The sequence below is a fragment of the Eptesicus fuscus genome, chromosome 6 (assembly GCF_027574615.1).
Source record: "Eptesicus fuscus isolate TK198812 chromosome 6, DD_ASM_mEF_20220401, whole genome shotgun sequence".
Classification (NCBI taxonomy): domain Eukaryota; kingdom Metazoa; phylum Chordata; class Mammalia; order Chiroptera; family Vespertilionidae; genus Eptesicus; species Eptesicus fuscus.
Genome location: NC_072478.1, coordinates 18,018,041 through 18,035,096, shown reverse-complemented (window position 1 = coordinate 18,035,096; position 17,056 = coordinate 18,018,041). Strand labels below are relative to the sequence as shown.

Genomic DNA, 17,056 nt, shown 5'->3' with positions numbered 1-17,056 from the left:
GCTGGTGAAGAATGCCCAGCAGGCCCACCCTCTCTCAAAGATAAGGTGGTGAGTTGGGACTTCCTCTGAAGCCATCATCCCCAACCTCAAAATCCCAGAGCAACTTGTTCTTCCCCGGAACCTTACCCATTTTCACCAGCATCTGATGTCCTTTGTTCTCTTCCCCAAGCCTGGAGTCAGGTATAGGAGGTGCTGAATTAGAACCTAGACCAGCTGAGGAACTAAAATTAAGACAGGTTACATCTTTTAAAAAAGAGCAGGTATATTTATTGGAATGAAAACTTAGAATATTACAGGGTGTGGCATATGAGAACAGTCACAGTGCAGGATGGACACACACACTTGTGTCTCTATTATTCTTCGTCCTCTTCACAAGCCAGATAACGGGAACTCTCTAAGGTGACTGCCCCCGCTTCACACTGTGCAGCAAGGGTGGGTCACACCAAGCCCCTAAAACGGTTAGAAACAGAGCCCAGCCACCACCACGTGAGATCAGGAAGTGCCACCGTCACTGCATTAATGCTTGGGTGTACCTGAGGCCCTGTGCCAGCACGGGCCACCACGAGCATGTCTTCTCAATGACACATTTCAACATTCACAGCAAAGCCTCAGGATCCAGCGCTCCCAGCGGGTCACTGGACAGTTAAGACAGAAATCTTACGGCGGAGTGGGGCTCCTGGACCGCGACCGACGTCTCCTTCCTGGGGAGTAGGACTTGGACCTGGAGCGGGAGCGGGACCTTGAGTGGCTTCTTGAGGAGCGGGATCGGCTTCGGCTCCTGTTGGGGGAGGGGAGGAGGGCGAGCCCTGCAGGTCAGTCGGGCAGCCTTGAAGCCTCAGGCCCAAGTCCCCGAGAGGTGGTACCTGCCTACCTGGAGTGGGAACGGGAGTAGGAGCGGGAACGGGAGCAGGAGCGTGACCGTGACCTGGAGTATGAGCCAGACGACTTGGAAGACCTCGAGTTGGAGCGAGAGGAGGAGCGCCCTCGGCTTTTGGATCTGCTCCGAGACCGCGAGGGTCCGCTGCAGGGAGAGGCTGGTGAGCTGGAGCTAGTACCTCCCAGCTCCCACACAGGCTGAGCCTGCCACCCCCACCCCAGGTTGCGAATGACCCCAGGGGTCCGGACATGCCATTCACACCACCACCACCTCACATTCCTAAACAGCTTGGTGAATACAGACCAAAGCAAACTTCTCTTGTGCTGGTGTCTTAACTCAGGCTGTGGGAAGGGCTCCTAGCACCTTTAACATAGGGGGCTAGACCCAAGACCCAGGCAGAGGCTAGACCTGACTTCCTCTGTCTACGATTGGGGGTGATATCATATGTTTTATGACATTAGGTGTTGGGGGCATGATACAACATGTTAGGGTGTGACAGAACAGTGTCACTCTAAGCCAATTCATGACAAGATGTAGCCAGGGAGGCATGATGACTCCACACAAGTCAGCAGGGACGCCCTTACCTGTTCCTCTTTTCCTGGCCTTTCCGCCGTCGGGCCCGCATTTTTGCTCGGAAGAACTCGTAGAGGCCATTCTGCTCCCAGCCTTCGCTGTAAGATGGGCAATGTGACCACAACAGCCTCCTTCCCGAAGGGCACTGGGAAAGCTCATCAGGAGGGAGGAGGCTACCTCCTACCCACAAGCCTCCCTACCCTCATTCACTCAGGATGCCGAGCACGTGCCACCACAGACAGCACTTGGGCTGTCATTTCCACGGGACACCCTTTCTGGGATTAGGAAGCAGGCTGAGGTCGGGACACCTGCTGGGAAGTGGAGAGACTGGGCTGTATACCTGACACCACCGGCTCTCGGCCTTTCTGAACTGCAGTTGAAAGAAAGAGCTGAGGGTCTTAGGGCCTGTGGTAATCGTAACTGGGAACCAGGGGCTGTGACTCATAGATGGGAACCTGTGCCTGGCACAGGAAAGGAAGCAATATCAGCTGGGCTGGTGCTAAGGCCTTTGCGGGAGGGTATCCTGAAAGGGACCCATGACAAAGCCTGGATGTGCAGCAAGATAACGTGTCCCAAATAGAAAAGCCTTTCATCAAGGGCCACCATGTGTGACACATATCACCCACAGTCAGGAGAGAAATGGACCCTATAATGCAACTTCTCTTAGAGACACCACACTCCTCACCTGGGCCTCACACCATGCTGGGTAGAAGGTATGGATGGTAAGAGTCTTTCTTGTGAAGCAAACTTGGGGGAAGAAAGGTTGGGAGATGGGATAGAGACTCCCCTCCCATCACTGGCCCCACTGCTGGCCAGGCCCCGTACCTGTTCCTTGGCCTGTCATGGGAAGGAGGGCTGTAAAAGGCCTCCACGGCCGCCAGCAGCCTCTCACTGGGTGGCATGGGAGGTGGAAGGCGGATGTCTTTAGGGTCCAAAGGCTTGTACTCGTGATCTTCTAGCTGCAGTGGAGAACACAGCTGTCACATCTTGCTGGAGCCCCCTCAGGCCCACCCAGAAAGATGCAGGTGCAGGAGACAGGGCCTGGTTTGGTGTTCAGGTTGCCCTGGGCAACAGAGTGCTCACCCAGCCCTCACTGGAAGGCCCACCCTCGAGGCTGATAAAAGCCACAGAATTCTCCAAAAAAATGACCACAGAAGACATGGCCTTCAGGATAAGGAGACAGAAAGAGACCTGATTCATTCATAGACACGCTGTGAATCCAATGCTCTACCTTCAGGTGCCACCCTCTGCCCTGACTTCCTACCCAGAGCTCTGTTATCTCCCTTGAGGGCCCTCCCACAATCAGGAGCTTTAGCCCGGCCCAGGAACTGGCTCATCCGATGGTCCCTCTGCCTGCCCCAGCTCCTTGCTCACCTCACCCCTCACATACATTCCCAGGTTCCATGAAGGCACTCCTCTGAGGTTGCCCCTTCCTGAGAAACCCCTCTGCCGTCAACCCCTGGACAAGGTGGCTAACAAGAACCAATACTAGGAGGACCCGTGCCTCATGCCCAACCCAGCCTGCCCCAAGTGACACCAAACTGGTAGCACCAGGAGAAAGATGCAGAGGGATAAGGGGACACAGGCCTCACTGACTCGGGTGCGTTCTCACAGACTGGCTTGGACAAGTTCACTGGGGAGTGGGAAATGAGAGGGAAGCGGCCTGGGGAAGCAGTTTTGTAGTCTACGGGAAATTCGTTTCATCTACGAGCTTTTCACATGGAGACAGAGGCACTGGCCTGAGCAAGTCCCACTGAGCTTGGCACTCACCACAGACCTTACCTTCACGAGGGGGGCCATTAGCCCGGCGGGGAGATCGAAGTAGGGAACGTTGGGGACCAGACTGGGGTCATCGTGGTTGATGTGAGGAGGGCCCTGTCGCCGCATGTGGGGCGGCTGCCCGTTGAAACCATGGGGAGGAGGGCCAAAGTCGGGGTGTTGGGGTCCCCCCCAGGGAGGGTGTTCATTGATCCCAGGATGTGGCATGCGATGGCCAGGGTGATGGTGAGGGGGTCCCATCTCTGCAAAACAGAAACTTATCTCAGGCTCACAGGGAATTTATAAGCCGGGTGGCACCAAGGACCTCAGAGAGGAGCAAGGATGCCAACACCCACTTTCTGAGCAGCCCTTCCATCACATTCCCTCCCACTGCTTCACTCACTGCTCAGGCAATGCAGCAAGGGGGGAGGAGCCGAGGCTGGGAGGGGGCGGGCACCCCACAGCAGCACCTGATGGACCTCGTAGGTTAAAGAAGGAACCACAGGGAAATCACAGAACCTTCTAACAGCAATGTTATGGGCTAAATTTTATCTCCTCCCCACCCCTCACCCCCGCATTCACCACCACCAGTCCTAACTCTCCCTCTGAAGCGGTAATTAACTTAAAATGAAGTCATATGGATGGGCCCTGATTCAGTATGACTTATAAGATTAGGACACAGACAGGTAGAAAGAGACAATTGTGTAAGGACACACGGAGAAGGTAGCCATCTACAAGCCAAGGAGAGAGACATTAGAAGAAACTAACCTTATTTCTAGACTGGGAAACAGTAACTGTTGTTGGATCCACCCAATCTGTGGGACTGTCATGCCACCCCAGGATATTAACATAGGCAATAAACTAAGTGATCTCTGAGCTGAATTTATAACCAACGGAGGATGTTAAGGTAGAGGCAGGTGTACAGTAAGAATAAAATTCTTTTAAGCCCGGCTGGTGTGGCTCAGTGGCTGAACATCAACTTCATGAACCAGGAGGTCACGGTTGGATTCCCAGTCAGAGCTCATGCCTGGGTTGTGGGCTCCATCCCTAGTAGGGGGTGTGCAAGAGGCAGCCAATCGCTGATTCTCTCTCATCATTGATGTTTCTCTCTCTCCCCCTCTCTCTTAAATCAATAAAAACATATTGAAAATTTTATTTTAAAAAGAGAAAGTTAAAATAAAGACTCTTTGAAAAACAACAATGAAGTAGAGGAGCTGATGCAAACTGTCGGGACAAGGAAGGGGAAACCAATGCTGACAGCGGTGTGGCCCTGGACTCGGTGCCTGTTGCTGTGGGCACTTGGGGGTTACTTTTCCTTTTGGAATCCATCTGCCCTTCTCTGCAGGACAGAGAGACAGTGCCCTGTTCCTTGGAAGAGGGACCAACGTGTCACACCTCTACAGCTTGGTGTGGTCTCTTCTCCTCTGTCATCCTATGACCCTCTGCCCATGACCTAGCCTCTGGGCACATCAGGTGCACACCATAGACCAAGAGCAGGGCCTCCCGCCTGCTCAGGAGGCCAATCTGTCAGGTGCCTCCTTCAGGCAGGCAACCTGGACTCCTCCAGGAACCAGGGGCAGGAGAGGGCTGTGTGTACTGGGCCTCAAACATGCACAACACTCACCAGCAGGGAAGTCCCCCTGAGGGTAGTCAAAGCGGTGAGGATAGGGGGGCCGCTCGAAGGGGTGTCTCGGGGGGAAGTCATCCTGCATGAAGCGGGGCGGGAAGCGGTTGAAGTTGTGGGGGTGTGGTGGCTGGTTGAACTGTGGGTGCTGCTGGTGGGGTGGGAAGGGCCCGCGGAAGTGTGGTGGCCGCTGCATGCGGAAGGGCGGCTCTCGCTGGCCACCACCCCAGGGCGGCTGCTCGTGTTGGCTGTTCCAGGGGCCCTCGAACTGACTGTTCCAGTTGGGGTCAGGCTGGCTGTTCCAGGGTGCGTCACGCTGGCCGTTCCAGCCTGGGTCCCCACGCTGTTCACCCCACATGCCCTCATGGCTGTTGTTCCAAGGTGGGCAGTGGGGTGGCCCACCCTGGTGGTGTGGGTAGGGGGGCTGCTCGGGAGGCTGTGAGACAAAGAGCAGATGTTAGACACTCTTGAGGCCCATCCAGCCTCTGCACTGCCGGGTGACGCATGCTGACGGTCTGCTGGGCATTGCCCTGGGCAGGCCATGGTGCTTTGTTTACTGCCGTGCACAGTGGATGCTGTGTTATCTGCCCTACCACTGGCCCCTCTTGTCCATGCTGATAACCTGACTCCCAAGTTTCTGCACCCCCATCGTGGCTGAGGACTTCCTCTGGGTCCTCATACAGGACTTTCTATTAGCCCCATGTACAGGGAATCTGAACACCCCCTACCCCGATCCCCTCGTGGACAGTACAGAGGTGCCTCCCCCACTGCGTCCAGAGTATGTGTAGTGGCTGAGCCCAGAGGCCACCCACCCTGAAGACAGCCTTCATAACTTCCCTCGACCTGTGCTGTTCTCCTGGGACATCTCCCACTTAACTACTTGCCCTCAAGTCCTATTTCAGGGTCTGCTCCTAGGTCCAACCCAGTTGTTTCTGAAGCCTGAAGACAGCATGAGCTCTAATCTCACCCAGCTGCTGCTTTGAAGACTTAAAGTTGGACTGCAACCCAAACTCAAGAGCCAGGGAGGATGTGTCCAGATGAGGCCAATCAGAGAGCTCATCTCTAGGGTCATAGTTGGTTAGCTCCACTGACCATTACCACCAGAGACTGGCCCAGGCCACCATACCCTCAGGAAGCCAGAAAGCCAAACTTTAAACATGGCAATCATTTCGAAACGAGTAAGATGCCTCATGGGCAGGCCAGGCCAAGAGCACTGCCAGGCCATGGCGTCTGACTATGGATTGCCGACCAAGGGCAGACCCTCAGCGAGGGGACCCTATTGTGAGGCTCCTAGTTCTGTTATGCTGGATGAGATGATCCTTGCCGTTGCCTAGAAGTTTCTGACCCCAAGGAAACGAGAGGAAGTGACCAGTATCTCAGCCCCAGAAAATGCTGTCTGACACTTGTGACCTTCCACGTCCTTATAAAAGCACGATGTTCTTCCCAGGGTGACAAGATGTTGACACTTTGCTAGTCGAACGAGTCAAAAAGGAAGGAAAGGGAGCACCCTCCTGTACTATGTGGAGTTTCCCTGCACTCACAGGAAAACAGGGACCTGTTACTGAGCATCCCAAATGATCAAAGCACCAGAGGAGGAGGCAAGGCCTGACTTTCTTGCTCCACCTAATCCCAGTACCATGGCAAGATGGGGCTCTCATACCCTCCCCCCTAGACCCCGCTGCAGAGCTTCAAGTCTCCCAGCAAGTGGCTAAAAGCCCCTCGCCTACAGAGGCTGCCCGCCACCCTTGTGGTCAGTCTCATTAGGCCCAAACATGCTCACCTGCCCCGGTAAGAAATACCTGCTGTTGACCCCAAGGAGCAACGGGGTGAGGCTGGTCAAACCATGGGGGTTTGTTAGGTGGGATCTGGTCGTGGGGCCCAGGGCCCCGGGGGCCGGTGGCTGCAGGGTCCTGGACCCCTCCTGAGGCGTCATATTCAGAGGAACCAGGCATCTGGATGGGAGGCTTGCTGTCATCTGGAGCCAGGCAAGAAGGCAGTTAGTGGAGGCCATAGCAGCAAGAGGTACCACCCAAAACAGTCATCAGTGGACACCCGGGCAGCCCAGACTGGGCTTCATTTCCTGATAAATCCTTGCTTCATGACCCAGTGAAAACTGCTGGGAAGGCAGCAGGACACACACGTCTTTTCTGAAAGCTTTACAGTAAGTACCGTACTTCTACCACGTTGACTTTAGTTTGCTGAAGAATTTTTATCATTGCTGAATTTTATTACCTATTCTGTATCTAATGCAAATATCACTTCCTCCCACTTGATGTTACTTTGGTAGACTTCTTCAGTGTTAAACCAGCCTTATACATTCCTGGGACATGTTCTTTTTGGTCATAATATATTTTAAAGATACTCGGCTGGATTTAATTTGCTAAGATTTTGTTTAGTATTTCTGCATCTTTATTCACAAGCGATGCTGTACTATTATTTGTAATTCTTGTTCTGTCCTTGCCCAACTGGTGAGAAAGTTACCTTGGTCTTGGAAAATGATTTGGGCAGCTTTCCTTTGTCTGTTCTCTGGGACAGTTTATAAAGGAGAACTGAGTTGTAAAAGTTTTATTACATTTAAATGTGAAATTCCTCAGCCTGTTGCTTTAAACTGATTAGAATCTGGCCTGAGACTCCGAAACTAGAGCCCTTCTCTGGGGGAAAGCTGCTTTCTGGGACCAGCCCCCAGTGGGTGCAGGGGGGCCACATACCGGGCTGGGTGGTTGGTGGGATGGCTGGGGCGGGCGTAGGGGCTGGCGGTGGGGCAGGCGGTGGTGGTGTGGCCTTGACTTCAGCTTCCATTTGTGGCATCTGGATCTGCTGCTGTTGCTGTTGCTGCTGCTGCTGCTGCTGCTGTTGGGCCAGGCTGTTGACAAACTCCTCATGCTGCGTCTTGAGGGTCTGGATCTGCTGCTGGAAGGCCAGCTGCACTGGCTGGACCACCGAGGAGTACTCGTTGATAAGTGTTGCCTAGTAGAAAGAGAAGGGCGGTGGCACTCAGTGCTCGAGCCTCAAGGCCCACCCCTTCCAGAGCAGCATGGGGACAAATGCTAGGAAAGCACTGGGAAGTCGGGGTGCTGCCAGGGGCAGTGAGGCCCAGAGGTTGGAGCAGGCTGGCAGGTGACCGTCATGTGAACCGATCAACTTGGTCTTGACAACCAGACCACCTGAATCTAGCCAAAACCTTGGTGATGTGAAGTGCAGTTTAGAATTCCGATAATGGAATCAGGCGATGATAGCTGTGCCCTAGATGGCCACACAGACTTTAAACATACATCACTGACAAATATTCTGAGACATGCTCATGGGCTGTGCATACTTGCTGCCTGGCTTTGAATAAGTCACCACCTCCCAGAGCCTCAATTTCTCTCATCTGCAATATGGGACAACATTGGGACCAGCTTCTGAAGATTTCAGGGAGAAGTCGGCAAATAACACAGGGAAAGGGACTAGTATGGTGGAGGCTTAGTAAACACAAGCTATCATGTTTACTAAGCTGAACTCAGGAAGAAAAAAAGCAGTTAGCCTTAACTGTTGTATAGTAACACAAGTCCATTTTTATCTAGCACAAGAAAAAGTGGGTAAAATGTAGAGAAAGTATGAAATGCACTTTCCTCATTTGTTTCTGAGCATGAGAGCCTGTCCCCTGTGGAGAGGATGGCATTTAGGACCATCCCTGAGGGAAGAGCCTGCACAGAGCTCCTGCCATTCAGCCAGGCCTTCCAGCCTGAGAGAAGGGGTGTGAGCTGTGCCTTTTATTCCAGAAGCTGCGCACAGGGCAGTGATGCTGGTACCATGGTAGAGGGGACCACGAAGACCCTCTCTGCCCTGTGCCTGTCCCCTGGGCAAAGGCAGACACGTGTACGGGAGCACTGACTGCACAAGGTGATGGCCACAGCAGCCTAGACTACCTGGGGTCTCCTTACCTTCCCATCGTGTGAATGCGTGCCTGGAGGACCAGTGCAAACAAGCCAGTGACACCCTGAGAACAGGGTCAAACTGGGTCACAAGCGCACCAGGAAGCTTACCTGGGAGGGTTCCCCGCTTCCTGTGCATGGCACAGGGCCCCCCAAGGTTTCTGCTCAGACCCCGGCCTTCAACACTCACTAGAGGCACACGTGGGAGCCCAGTTTAGAAAATGCCATCTGGGCTTTGAGGTCACCATTCCATCAGCTGTTCCCAGCCCAGGTGGGGGAGGTGGGCCCCCTGACTTCTGGAAGCTGCTGGGGTGGTGTCTACCCTGGCCCCGTGTGTAGTTCGGGAGGTGGTGGCACTCACCTGGTACTGACCGAGGCCCAGGGCTGGGCTCTGCAACTGTTGGATGATGGAGTCGTCAAAGTAGCCGTTCTTCTCCCATAGCTGCAGGAGCTGGACGTGGGAGGATGAGCGATCATGTCAGGGAGAAACAGCATGCCCCATCCCCTGCCCACCTTACTCTACCCCTCGAGGCTGTGCCACGTACCCGGGCAATCTTTTGCTGCTTGTCCTCCTCCACGGCCAAGAAGCTGGTGCAGTAGATGGGCACCACAACCTTCTGCAGGGCGGCCAGCAGCTCCCTGGCCTGCTTGCGCTGGCTGTGAGGGAGAGACCTTCCGCGCGTCAGGGCCCTGGGGCGGGACCCGGCCACGCGCCCGTTACCATCGTGGCTCAAGCCATAGCACCCTCTGCCTTCTCAGGGAACGGGCCCCAACCTGGCTGGGACGAGGGCTGGGCTCCCCACAAGACCTGTGCTGGCACTTGGGCCCCACGGACAGACAGCAGTGGGAGGAGGGAAAAAACACAGGGTGGGGACCTTCAGAGCAATGCCTGTCCCTTTGGTCTCCTTGTTAGTAAAATAATCCTTCCCTCCTGGCATAAGAATGAACAGACACAGAGCCTGTGAGAATCCCACTGTCCGCAAAGGACAGGCAAGAGCTGCTGTGGGCTCAGGGCCTTGTCTATGTGGCCCTGCTCAGCACTTTGATCCCACGTGCACAAAAAGCTCTGACTTGGGACCTGTGTTTCAGGAGGCAGAGGGAGTATGCCAAGTGTGCCTGGCATTGGGGACCTGTGGCTGGCAGGGCAAGGCAGCCTGCCCCCACATCCTTCGGGGGGCACTCTGAGGATATTTGGGTGTGGAGGTCCCTGCAGCTGTACAGAGGTGGCACGGGACCCCCAGCATGGCAATGAGCCCAGATGGCATGAGGCAAGTGGCTGGAACCCCTCCCAACACCAAGTTCACCAGAGAGAGCTCACAGACTGGAGCAAGTGCCTGGAGTAGGGAAGTGGGTCAGGGGAGGGAGAACAGTCCAGGTGGAGGACAGGTAGGACAGGGCTGTCTCTGCAGAGCTGCCTGGAGTCAGAAGAGGAGTAGATAAAGCAGGAAGGCAGGGAAAGTTCCAGGCGGCTGTTTATTGCCCCACATGCGAAATAAGGGAATGATGATGTAGGGAGTGGTTGAGTGTGGTGCGAGGAGGGCAGGGACCCAGGATATGTGTGTGGCGGAAGATAGGGCAGGGCAAAGGACCGAGGGGGACAGGTCAGTTTCTGCTGCCCTCACGGGCACCATGCCCTTCAGCTGGTCAAGCTCAAAGCCAAACATGGCAGCCACACACTGCCTGTCTCCTCCCGAGGTCTGCCTTGGCCCAGGCATCTGGTTCCTTAAGTTAACCTTTGTCGTAAGGCCCCCAAAAGGCAGTGCAGATGTACCCACTGGCCTGGGGAGGGCTGTCTTGGTGGGCTTGGACATAGGATCAGCAAGGGGAACCCAGCATCGAGGACCCTGATGCAGGGCAGAGTCAGCTGACTAAGGGTGTGTAATGTGTATCATTGAAGCAAAGCTGATAGCTTGGCTAAGAGAGTAAGGAGTGAAGGAACAGTGGTCCTAGGTGAGGTGGGGATGGGGGTGGGAATCCAGGGATAGGCTGAGGCGAGGGGGGGAGGAGGAGGAGAGGGACGTAGAGGGGAGTGGGAAGAGGAGGAGCTTGTGGCACAGATGACCCTCTCCCAGGGTCTCTGGGCAAATGACCCACATCCTGAGTCCAGCCATGTTGAGTGAAGCACAGTGGCCACAAGAGGGCCGGAAGAAGAGGGAAGGCAAGCGGGGCCCAAGAGGCCCTTACCAGTGGTGCAGCACGTCATTGATCAGGTAGATGAGGTGCAGCCGCAGCTCAAAGTGTGCCCCATCAGCTGTGATGCGGTTCCGGAGGTGGCCTGCCATTAGCTCACAGTGCGGAGGGGACTTAGCGTTGCTGAACATCCAGTTCTTCCCGGCCTGCAACAGACAGAGCAATGGGTGAGCAGAGTTGGGCTCCCCCGGCCAGAGCATGGGCAGGTGCCCAGGAAGGTCAGGGCACAGCCGAGGGTGTAGTGCCCAAGGGCTCGGCCACATGCTGCAGCCTCTGCCTGCCTTCCCCCTCTCTTGGAGGTGCTCAAGGGGGAAGGGCAAGAATAGATGGGGCATCGCTACAGCAGCCCTGGCCCAGAGGCTTTGGTGGGCTCTCACCTGTCAGGAGCACTAGGTTCTGGGAGCACTGAGCCCACCCGGCCCCACTGCCCTCACCGAGATGGCATCTTTGGTGCACGTGTCAATGATGGGCTGCAGCAGGTTGTCAAACTCGTTCATGTCCAGCTGGGTCTCCTCAAGGAGCTTCTGCATCTGCTGCTCCACCGCATGGGCCACGGCCGCCGTCACCTGCTCCTGGGAGGCCAGGTGGGACCAAGACTGTCCATCAATGTCCCACCACAGCAGCAGAAGGCCCCGTCCCTCACACCCACACCTGGAGCAGTCACGGCCACGGCAGGCAGAGGTTAGAGCAAGATGAGACAGAGGGAAAGACAATGTCCACCCCTACCCCAGGTGACAGATGGAATGATTAAGACCCAGAGGAACAAGGAACCTCTGCAGGCTAATTAAACACAAAAAGAAAGTGACCAGACAGCATAGAGAGGACTTATGAATGGTCACTAGTCAGGAGAAAGGAGAGCAACCACGGAATGGAAAATTAAAACAGGATAGCAGTTTCACCATTAGACTGGCAAACTGAGAGACTGCTGAAATATGGGACTTCTGTGGGGACAGGCAGTCCTATCAGGGCTGGCCGAGGCTGGACCACCCATCTTATGAGAAGCTCCATCCAGGGTGAGTGATCTGGCGTGTTTTGTTGTCAGCAATATGACAGTAATCTTAAATATAGTAATAAAACAGGGGCTGGTGTTTTAGATGCCTTATTTTTTTTATTCATCTCATTTTCCATGTGATTCATCCTACTATATTTGGCGCAAGTATTAGAACTGTAATGGATCAGGACAGAAGGGTCCTTTCCCCTCAACAGCTTGGAGTGACCTGGCTAGCCAGAACTGGTGCCAATGGCACCAAAGGCCACACGGTATTCTGTTACACAATTTCTAACGTGTAGTCCCACTCATAGGTGTCCACCCAGGCAAACAGCTTGGGTAATGATTTCACTGGAATGAGAAGCAACCTCTGTCCAGAGGGACTGGGCTAAACATGCCATGGGTAGTGGCAGCACTCTCCACAGCACTGATGCTTGGTAATGAGTCCCCCAATAGTTATTTGTGAGTCCCAATGTACAGATGTGAAAACTGAGGCACGGGGTGAGCTCCAAAGACAAAAAGGGGAAAGGGGAAGGGGGGGCCCTAGGCCTACTCAGGGCTGATGGAGTGGGAGGGAAGAGGAGGAGCAGGCCCCGTACCTGTCTGAGGGCAAGCAGGTGCTGCTCCTGCTGCTGCAGGTTCCACTGGCTCTGCTGGATGAGCTCATCCATTGACGGGGCTCCCTGGGTGGGTGGGATGGGTGCAGCAGGGGCCAACGGGGGCTGTGTGAGGGGTGGCAGCGCTGCGGCTGGCTCCAGCTCTGGGGCCTGCTGCTTGCAGATGACTGGCAGAAGAGGAGAAAAGGTGCCCCTGTGAGAAGGTGGCTGGGGTCTAGGTGTCTCCTTGGCTGCCACTTGGGCAGCCCTAGGCCATAGGGGTTCCCCTCCCTACACTTACCATCCACAAGAGGAGTTCTGCACTGTGCTGCAGCCACACTCCCACCAGTCTGCCAGGCTCCACTCACTCTCAGCCTGGCTCTCCCACCCCACTCTCATTCCCCCAGAGCCTAGAACCAGCCCCTTTCCCATGTCCCATCCACCACCTTCCGCCTTTGTACCAGTCCTCTCCTTGGAGATTTCAGGACTGTAACCTTGCCAGTCTTTCCAACACTGTCTGTCTTGCCCAGTGTCCTCTGGCACAGACCAAGCTAGAGCCCATCCCCCTTCACACTCCCCACCTCACCAAGGCCTAAACTGATGCTAAACCCAGGCCAAAGCTCTGCCCCCAAGAGCATCTCTCCTAGTCCCTCAGCCTCTCTGCTACCATCCCCTAATATGCTCCTTTCTTTCAGGTTATCAAAGCCACCTGACGCCCAGCCAGGGAGCCCAAAATAGGAGCAGACCAGCACCGCTGAGCACATGCTGTGGCCCATCACCACAAGCCTCTTGATTTCCTTATCCTGACTCTGTTTGGGGAAAAAGGGACTCCTCGGAGTCAACTGAGATTGAGCCGGGGTGAGACGACCATCCTACTGGTAGGAGACTGGGTCAGGTGGGTGTGTGCCCCGAATGTGGCCAGATGAGAAGCGATAGAAATTTGGATGGTGGGATGTGGTCTCCCCATCGGCCACTGGGTCTTGTCTAGTCTGAACATAACCATGCACTTCTGGAACCCGGCTGAGTCCCACTCCAAGGGGACCTGGCCTTTGAACAAAGACAGGCAGACAGAACAGATGGTGTTGTCCAGGGCTCATCTTGGGGCACTCAGTCACTTCTTAGGTCTGGGTTGAGCCTTCTGGCGTTGACACCATCGGGGACATCCTCCTCCACCTCCCAGAGACATTTCTTCAGCAAATCTGTTCTCTCGCTCTCATTTCTTCATTTTTTCCTTCTTTCTGACTTCTTCCCAGCAGCCCCTAAATATACCTGTCTTCTGTCTTAAAAAACTTTCCCTTAATCGCATGCCCCTCATCTCAACAATTTTACAGCCAAGATTCCGTTTCAATTCATCTCTCCTTTACCTTACTAGCCCAGGGCAAGTCTGGCTCTGTCCATCCATCCCACCCCCTATTCCCCCAGCCCTTGGGGACATCCTTATTCAGCCTGATGGCCCTGTCACAGGTCCCTGTCTCACTCAGTCTGTGTGGCCACTTCTTCAGCCCCTTCCTCTTCCTCTCTGACCCTTAACTGCTGGGATGCCAGGGCTGTCTTCTCTCTGAAACCCCCAGGGGAATGCAATTACAATCAGCATACCGTAATTCCTAAATCTATCATGTTCACCTTAGGTTCCTTGAGCTCTGGACCTAATTACAGCTCGAACAGCCCATAGCTTTCCACAGGCATGCATATCCTCTTGCCCCATGCTCCACCCAACCAAGCCCCATTCCTGATCTCTGTGGCTGGCATGGCTATGCCCATACACCCAAGCTAGAGCCTAGAAGGCACAAACCCTCCTCTTTCCCTTGCACCTCACACTGACAAGTCAACCCGTGCTGTCATCAGCTTCCTAGATCACATTCTGGTCTGTGTCCCTGCTGTCACTGCCACAACTCTGCTGTCACCTGCATCACCCTTGAAACTGGTCTCCCTGAGTCCAGTCCAGTCCCCTCCACATGGCAGTATAGTGATGCTGTTCAAAGTGTGGTCTGAGGAGCAGTCAGGTGGAAGATTCCACAAATACAGAAGTGGTGTAGGAGTACTTGATGCTATTATGGCTCACATTTTTATTCTATTTTGCAAAGGTATACTCTCTACAACAGAATTTTAAAAAACAAAAATGGGTCCTTCAACAGAGTTTGCAAAACACCATTCTAGAACAGTTCTGGGCTTCAGTCTTTACAATGACTAACCCTGCTCCACAACACAGACCTGAAACCAACCCTTCAAGAGACCTCCAAAGCTCCCAGGAGAATTCCTAAGTCCTTGGCAAGCCAGCCCTCCCTACTCTGCACCCTCACTTTGAGCCACTCTAAGAAACCCCCCTTCTCTGGCTTCAGCCACCTTGAGCTCTTGTCCCCTCCTCTCCCTAGTCCCTCCTAAGGCATTTCCCTCTGCCTGAACACTTTTCTCTCTTCAGTTCCCATCTGGCTAAGTCTGTGCATTCTTCAATCACAGCTAGATGTGGTTACCTGCAGAAAACACTTCATGAGCCCCAATCTTCCCCTGCTAGAAGCACCCTGTCCTTCCTGGGTTATGGCACCAAGTCCCAAGCAGCCCTGGATTTCTAACCCTACAGGGCAGGGTGAGTGAGCTTTCCTTGCAAGGGAAGCAGCTCTCACCCCTGGTCACTCCAGCCAAAGCACTGTCCTCCCCGACCTGGTTATGTCAAAAATATTCATCTGGTGCCCTAGTTCATGGATTCGACCCTTTAACCCCAGGAACCCCCCAGGCTGAGTCCCTCAGGCTCAACCCACTGACTTAATTCAGACCTTACCATCAAATGCCCCTGTTCATTCCCTGCTGGCTTCACTGGTTCCAGCCTCCACTCCTGCTCCCTCCAGCTTTGCCACACTGACCATACGAACCTGACCCACCACTCCTTTGTTTCAAACTCTCTCATGACTTCACACTTCCTGTAGCAGGGGTTTTAAACTGGTGTGCAGGGGCTGAGGAGTAACTGCTCCAGAGACATGTACGCACACACAACATTTTGCCTGCAATTTCAGGAAGCTCATCTTCCTCACCCCCATCTCAAACATAACTATGCACAAGAACCCCTGAACTGAGGGCGAAAACCCAAACATTCCCCTGGCATTTCCACTCCAGACCAAATGCTTCCCTCCTCCACACATGTTCTGTGCTCCGGCCATGCTGGGCCTCTCATGGTTTCTCCCATGGATACCTAAACACACCAAGCTTGTTCAAGCCACTGCACCTTAGCAGTTTCTTACAAATTCTTTATTGAACGCTACTATGTACTATGTATCAGGGCACAAGAACGACCCAAAACAAAGTCTGGTGCTTGTAATCCAGGGAACATTCAGCTTTCAATGCCCATCAACTTGAGCAATCCCCTACTCATTCAAATGTATTCAGAAGCTACGCATTCATTACTGAACAAAACGGATGTAGGACCTTACCACCTGGAGGCTATTGGTTATTCAACGGCCAGCTGTGATTTCTAACTCCATCTTAAATCCTCTGAGGGCAGGACCAGAATCCTGATGTCCAACTCAGTAAACATTGTAAACCTCTGCAAAGAACTAAAACCCAAAGGGACAATGCTTTTTGATTTGGACTGTAAGCAACTGAAATGCACAAAAACCTTGCTGGACCCAGGAAGAGCCCACAAAGGGAGCTGAACAGTGGCTCAAAACAGAGTGCTAGTCCAGCCTCTATCACTTCCTTCCTGGGAAACACCGAAGCAATCACTACTACTGCTGACCTCAGTCATCACGTTTGCAAAACAATAGAAAAACCCCTGATCTCTAACCCAGAAGGTGGATCCATAACCTCCTTCCCCATTACACTCGGACCCAGCAACCAGTTGCTGCAGGCCTGGGAACAACGGAAGAGATCATGAAGGCCTAGCTTCCACAACTTGAAAGAGCATGCGACCCAAAAGAAGGCGGTTTGTGGCAGAGCCTGCACTGGTATCAGAGAGAGAAATCGCTCCAGGGTGCGACCAGAGAGCTGGAGAGGACTCACGCTGCTGCTGTTCCAGCGCTAGCTTGCACTTGTAGTAACTGTAGAAGTCGCCTCCGAACAGAAACGAGAATTTTGGGTTGTCCTTCTGCTTCTCCATCGTCATCTTCTCAAACTCGGGCCCGTTGCGAGCCACGAACTGGGCCAGTTTGTCGATGACATTTCGAAGCTCCTGGTCTGGAGAACGGAGAAAAGGCCACGCGGGGCGTCAGCGAGGACCGCCCAAATCCGGGGGCCCAGGCGCACCAGCCGCCGTCCGCCAGGTCGGGATCTCTAGGGGTGGGCCCCGCAGAGGCCGCCCTAGTACGGGTCCTGGTAGGGGCCAGAAGCGCGCCGGGAATGCGGAGACCCGCGGGAGAGGCCGCAGGCGAACCCGGGAGCCCGAGCCCCGCCCCCTCCTAGGCCCGGGGACCTCAGGAGGCGGGGTAGGCCAACAGGGGATCCGGGGGAGAGAGAAACGGTCCCTAAACTCGCGCTGGGCCTCACCGTCGGGTGGCAGCGGCATCTCCATGGCTCCTGCCGCCGGGAACGACCTCCGGTGCCTCTCGA

The 17,056-nt window shown here is 54.4% G+C and overlaps 2 protein-coding genes across 5 annotated transcripts in view; one reads left to right on the top strand and one right to left on the bottom strand.

Moving 5' to 3' along the window:
- Window positions 1–688, top strand: part of C6H19orf44 (chromosome 6 C19orf44 homolog) — an 18,169-nt gene extending 17,481 nt beyond the window's left edge. For both annotated transcript variants that reach the window (XM_028134405.2, XM_008157814.3), the window contains exon 9: window positions 602–688. The gene's annotated coding sequence lies outside the window, so the exon portion shown is untranslated. The remainder of the gene's footprint in view (window positions 1–601) is intronic.
- The window catches only part of CHERP (calcium homeostasis endoplasmic reticulum protein), an 18,616-nt gene extending 1,560 nt beyond the window's left edge, over window positions 1–17,056 (bottom strand). The window contains exons 1-16 of one of the 3 annotated variants that reach the window (XM_028134401.2): window positions 16,994–17,056; window positions 16,511–16,684; window positions 12,524–12,708; window positions 11,371–11,508; window positions 10,931–11,082; window positions 9,292–9,436; window positions 9,108–9,197; window positions 7,541–7,799; window positions 6,632–6,807; window positions 4,833–5,268; window positions 3,233–3,471; window positions 2,276–2,409; window positions 1,462–1,548; window positions 872–1,021; window positions 662–778; window positions 127–221 (exon numbers count right to left, since the gene is read on the bottom strand). In XM_028134401.2, the coding sequence (XP_027990202.1) occupies window positions 127–221; window positions 662–778; window positions 872–1,021; window positions 1,462–1,548; window positions 2,276–2,409; window positions 3,233–3,471; window positions 4,833–5,268; window positions 6,632–6,807; window positions 7,541–7,799; window positions 9,108–9,197; window positions 9,292–9,436; window positions 10,931–11,082; window positions 11,371–11,508; window positions 12,524–12,708; window positions 16,511–16,684; window positions 16,994–17,018 (2,602 nt within the window). In that variant the 5' untranslated portion in view covers window positions 17,019–17,056. The remainder of the gene's footprint in view (window positions 1–126; window positions 222–661; window positions 779–871; window positions 1,022–1,461; window positions 1,549–2,275; window positions 2,410–3,232; window positions 3,472–4,832; window positions 5,269–6,631; window positions 6,808–7,540; window positions 7,800–9,107; window positions 9,198–9,291; window positions 9,437–10,930; window positions 11,083–11,370; window positions 11,509–12,523; window positions 12,709–16,510; window positions 16,685–16,993) is intronic. The other 2 variants (XM_028134402.2, XM_008157813.3) reach the window with 2 other exon arrangements.